This window comes from Diabrotica virgifera, chromosome 9 (assembly GCF_917563875.1).
Source record: "Diabrotica virgifera virgifera chromosome 9, PGI_DIABVI_V3a".
Taxonomy (NCBI): domain Eukaryota; kingdom Metazoa; phylum Arthropoda; class Insecta; order Coleoptera; family Chrysomelidae; genus Diabrotica; species Diabrotica virgifera.
In genome coordinates this window covers 145,796,305-145,802,304 of record NC_065451.1, presented here as the reverse complement: position 1 = coordinate 145,802,304, position 6,000 = coordinate 145,796,305, and the positions used below count along the sequence as shown (strand labels likewise).

The following is a 6,000-nucleotide window of genomic DNA, read 5'->3' as shown; positions in this document are numbered from 1 at the left end:
GGATTCCATTAACATACCCAATCCAAACATAGGCGCTATAATGTTTTTATATTTTTCGGATTTATTACCATCAATCTGCTTTGAAGGATGGTAGTGTCTTTTATGGGCATGAGTTTTAGATACTATGTCTTTATATACTTGTAGGTCTGTTTCTAAATAATTCTTTGGATTTTTCTTAAAGATAAGTTCAAATAATCCGGGAGTTCCTTTATATTGTTTATGTTTAAGTACTATATTGGAATTGTCAAAATGTATTTGTGAATCTCCTATAAAGAATTGTTTTTTATCATTAATATATCTCACGCCATATTTAGAATCAAATTCTTTATTATCAGATTGCATATTTTGTAAATATTTTCTAGGTAGTGCATGAAAATTTTCTAAATCAACATCATTCCTTTTTTCTTCGGTTTCTTCTTCGTTTTTTTCTTCTTTTTCTTCGCTTTCTCCTTCTTCTTCTTCTTCTTCGTTGTTAATTCGATCTAATGGTTCATCATAGTTGGTTCCAAATTCCTCTTCTTTATATGGATCTTTCGGTTTGTTAAGTTTTGTTTCAATAACCTTTAAGTGTCTTGTTATTGGTGAGAAAATTTTTTCTTTTATAACTTCTCCATGTTTTAAAAGTTTTAATTTATTTGTAATAATTTTACGTTTTGCAATAATTTGTTTTTTCAAAATACGATCTGTCATCATAACAAGTGTCTGAACTGCTTTGAACTGTTTTGAACGGTTCCTCTCTTAAAGGGTACTGATCTGATCTGTTCAAATTGTTAATTATATATTTGTATGAAATGATCAAGGTCCTTTCTGTATCGTCCATTATTGATTGGTTTATCTTTAAAAATGCTAAAGAAACCATACGGTTCTTGCCAACACAGTGAACAGATTTGTTTTAGTTCTTCAAAAGTAATATCCGGGCTTACGTGGTCATCAAATATATGTTTAAGATTTCGTTCATCTTGTCGAAACGTAAGTATAGTATTGGCATTATCACGTAACAAATGTTTTGGAATCTTGGCATATGATTGATTTAGGTAAAATGAATCAACTCCATTATGTCGACCCATACTAAAATATTCTTGAATTACTTTTTGTTTTTCACAAGCTACGTCATCAAATATAAAAACTGAATTCTGTCTCGCTTTACAGGGTGGTATAATATCTTCGTTGTTAGTAAACGTGAAAAACTTAATACCTTTAATTGGTTTTAATAAATCTTGTAAATATAAATATTTTGGTTGGTCTTGAGATTTTGAATATAAATAAATGTTTTCAAACTTTAACCCATTTTCATGTTCTAATAGACTAATCATCAAATTTGTTTTTCCACAATTAGATTTTCCGACAATTAAACATTGAATTGTATTTGGAAGAAGTAACCCATGTTTCGGTGTATTTTCTGTTAGAACATCATGATTGCATATATTTAGTTTAGTTTTTTGTTTAATAATTTTAAATTTGTTCATAAGAGACAACGATATCGTCAAACACTAACTTATAAAATGACTATAAATATCTAATACACTAGTTTTATAATCATTATGTAGAAGTTGGTCAAATAATGAAGTATTATTCAGGAACTGGTGTTGTAAACAGTTTAATTAATAAACTACCATTTGAACTTCATATACCAGGAGGATACAGATATTGTGGACCTGGTACTAAGCTTAGAAAACGACTAAAACGTGGAGATGTTGGTATAAATCCTCTTGATGATTTTTGTAAGAATCATGATATAGCCTATAGTTCTACAAATGATTTAAACGAACGCCACCAAGCTGATAAAATTTTAGCTGAAAATGCTTATGGTAGATATAAGTCAAAAGATGCTTCTTTAGGTGAAAAAATTGCAGCTCTAGGAGTAAGTGGGGCTATGCATGCAAAAGTCAAATTAGGAATGGGGTATACAAAAAGTTGTCCAAAAGTACTTGAAAGTTGTTATAAGTCAATATCAACTGTTAGAAATATAATGAATAAATCAATGGAAACTATGGAACATTGTTTAAGACAAATTGATGATTTTAAGGCTAATAAATCATTAAAACGAATCAACAGAAAACCTAAAAAAATTATTATGCCTAAAATTAGACCACCACCAATTAATTTTAGAATTAATAAAGGAGAAGAAGAAGCCCAACAAAAATCTCTAACTGTACCAAAACATGTTCATACAAGTTTAAAAAGAAAATTATCGGTATCAGATGATGACGATGATGATGACAATAATAATAATAATGAAAGCACAAGAGATAAAAAAATAAAATTGAATGAAATTAGCACATATCCAGTGCTAGCAGTAGCAAAAAAGCGAAAACGTGAGGATCATGACTTCAATAGGAATGTGAAACGAAAAAAAAATATATAAGATAGTTTGTGTAGAACAATGTTGTAGTATATATTGAAACATCGTATAGAAATGGTTGCAGTACAAAACATTAAAAGAGGAAGAACGAGTGCTAAGACGAAAAAACGTAAAAATGTCAAAGTTAAAAAAAGAACAAAAAAAATAAAATTTAATGTATTATTAAGAGAAATTAGAAAAGCGTTAACTAGACATAAACCAAGAGATTTATATAGCGGTATTTCGCTTGCTCTTAAAGTTATTGAAAAATTTAAGAAAAAAGTATTGCCCGCTCGTGTGATTCCAGTACCGAAAAGTGGTGGTTTTCTTCCCTTGATTCCCATTTTTGCAGGTCTCTCAGCGTTAGGAGCCGTTACAGGAGGCGTTGCAGGAGTGGCAAAAGTCATAAATGAGGCACGTGCAGCTAAACAACAATTAGAAGAATCACAAAGACACAACAGAACCATGGAAGCCGTAGCAATGGGAAAAGGACTCTATCTTAAACCTCATAAAAATGGAATGGGTCTTTTTTTAGGAAAAACTGTAATATAAACATGCCTAAACGTCCTTTAACTAATATTGATATAAAATATTTTGCTACTAGTGCTAAAATTCCATACTTTCGTGGTGTATATATGAAAAGTCAGTTACCAAAGAAAATACGAAATAATGAATGTGCTGTTATAAACTTAGATGATGATACAGGTTCTGGAACTCACTGGACAGCATACAAAAAATTTGGAAAAACAGTTATTTATTTTGATAGTTTTGGCAACCTTCGTCCTCCTCTGGAAGTAAGAGATTACTTTTTACCAAATGGACCTTGTAAAGTACTATATAATCATGATAGATATCAATCATATAATAGTTATAATTGTGGTCAGTTATGTTTATCATTTCTATGTCAATAAAAATAATAATTTTACCAGTGTGTTTTCATTTGAACGAAAGTCGTCACGATGTCATATACTTTCACTGTTTCAGGGAGAAGTTCTATCCTTTCAGTTAAAATCAATCCTCCTATAACGTTAAGTGATCAAAATGAATATGTGTTAGGTCTTATTGATTTCGTAAGTTATAATTCTATTCCGAATGTTGATGAAAGTAATAACACATTTTATTTTGGTAAATCTCAAAAAATTACGATTCCAAATGGAGCATACGAGGTTGAAGATATTAAAAAATATTTAAAATAACACATTGAATGGCTTGAAAGGAATAATCCTGCAACTGATAAAACAATCTTCACGTTAGTTGCAAATAGAAATACGTTAAGAAGTGAATTAAAATGTAACAGGACCGTGGATTTCAAAAAACCCAATAACATTGGCTCTCTTCTCGGTTTTAAACCACTCTTACATACAAAACCAGACAAACATATTTCAGAGTATCCTGTAAATATTACAAGAGTAAATTCTATAGGGGTTGAGTGCAATTTAGTTACAAATACTTATAATAATGAAAAGAGTACTCATATGATCCATATGTTTTTTCATAAAGTTCCACCTGGACACCGCATTGTGGAAATTCCTGCTAACGTCATTTATTTACCAATAAATACAAGTCATATTGAAGAAATTAACCTTAAAATAGTTGACCAAGATGGAAATATAATCAATTTTAATGGTGAGGTGGTAACGATAAGACTACATTTAAAAAAGATTTAAAAACATGGTTGTATTATATAATGTACATCCTATTGAGTGGAACAATATAAAAGAAAGAAAAATATTGAGTCCTATTAGTCTAAAGACAACGTACAAACCATTAACACAGAAAAATATTTTATTCTTAATATCCTTAGGATTAAAAGTTAAAAATTACGAAACAGAAGCAGAATAAGAAAACGAAGAAGAAGAAGGAGAAGAAGCAAAGATTTTTGTGTCGCTGTAAATTATTTACTATTATCAAAGAATATTTTATAAAGTGTTTTTGTAGGTGTACAGTTACATACAAAAAAAATGAACGGTAGTATACTTAATGTCAATAAAACTGTACCTGTAGATGAATCTATAATTAACTCTGAATATCATACACACATTCCATATTCAGCTACATCTTTAGACAATAATGATGAGATTAGAATACCAATTCAATCACAAAATATTTATACATATCCCAGCGAGAGTTATATAATTTTGGAGGGAAATTTGATATCACAAGAAAAAGGCCATTACAGTACGAACCTCAGTTTTATCAATAATGGATTTCTTCATTTATTTGAAGAATGTAGATATGAACTTGGAGGAACAATAATTGCGCGTTCTAGATTTCCTGGAATCACATCAACATTAAAAGGATATGCATCATTTACTCCCAATGATTGTATTAAAAATGCCAATTCTGGTTGGTCCATAACGGAGCATCCTAAAATTGTTGAACCGACAACGGGTTATTTTAACGTTTGCATTCCACTGAAACAAATTTTAGGCTTTGGAGAAGATTTTAAAAAAATTATTATTAATTTACAGCAGGAACTCGTATTGGTTCGCAGTCATACTGATTTTAACGCAACTATAACGACAGATGGTGCTACTGATACTCCAAAAGTTAAAATTACAAAAATTATGTGGAAAGTACCTCATATATCTGTTTCTGATGAACAAAAATTGGTATTATTACAACACTTGGAAATGCAAAATAATTTGGAAATTTCGTTCAGAAATTGGTCTTTACAAAAGTTACCAGTTCTACCAAAAACAAAATCTTACGATTGGACCATCATGACAGTTAAACAAAGCGAAGTGCCTCGATACATGATTGTAGGTTTTCAGACAGATAGAGAAAATAGTAAAACACGAGATAATAGCAATTTTGATCATTGTAATTTGACTAATTTAAAAGTGTATTTGAATTCTGAGGTTTATCCATATGATAATTTAAATATTGATTTTAAAAAGAAACACTATGCCATTGCTTATGAAATGTATGCAAGGTTTCAAGAATCATATTATTTTCAAGGTAAAAGCGAACCTTGCTTATCCTTAACCAATTTCATACAAAAAGCACCGATATTCATCATAGATTGTAGTCACCAAAACGAAGCAGTAAAAGGTGGTGCTGTAGATGTGCGATTAGAACTAGAATCATCAGAAAACTTTCCAGACAACACTTCAGTATACTGTTTAATAATTCATGATCGTACTGTTATCTACAATCCATTATCAAATTTAGTAAAAGTGCAATAATGTTTATTATAGATATCCAAGGTTTCCAATATAAAGACAGCGAGTTCTTTATTAAAGAAATATGTATATTTATTATATATATACACGTGTGTGGCATCATACATTTGTCAATTATCCTGTGAGTTTGGATTGTTTTGCAGAAAAACATAAACACCATCTTCAGTGGATAACCGACAATATACATGGAATAAATTGGAATAGTTCACATCCCAATAATATTTCAATGGAAACTATTAGTGAGTACATTAAAAATATTATTGGAACCAATACAATTGTAGTCAAAGGAAGTCCGAAAAAGAAGACACTCCAAAAGTTTTTGTGTAATAAAATTATAGATATAGAAGCTACAATGAACTGTCCAAAATTATGTGTATTAAAACAAAATTCATGCAATATGTTAATCCATTGCAATGTACATACTATCAATACCTTAAGTTGTTCTCTAGAAATTGTACATGTAATACATGATTG

The 6,000-nt window shown here is 29.8% G+C and overlaps 1 protein-coding gene across 1 annotated transcript; it reads left to right on the top strand.

Moving 5' to 3' along the window:
• Positions 1–4,302: 4,302 nt before the first annotated feature.
• LOC126891523 (uncharacterized) lies at positions 4,303–5,529 on the top strand. The gene has a single exon (XM_050660699.1). The coding sequence runs from the start codon at positions 4,303–4,305 to the stop codon at positions 5,527–5,529; it is 1,227 nt and encodes a 408-aa protein (XP_050516656.1).
• The last annotated feature ends 471 nt before the right edge of the window (positions 5,530–6,000 follow it).

Excerpts from the sequence above, each read along its gene's own strand:
- LOC126891523 (XM_050660699.1), top strand. The coding sequence starts at position 4,303 with ATGAACGGTAGTATACTTAATGTCAATAAAACTGTACCTGTAGATGAA.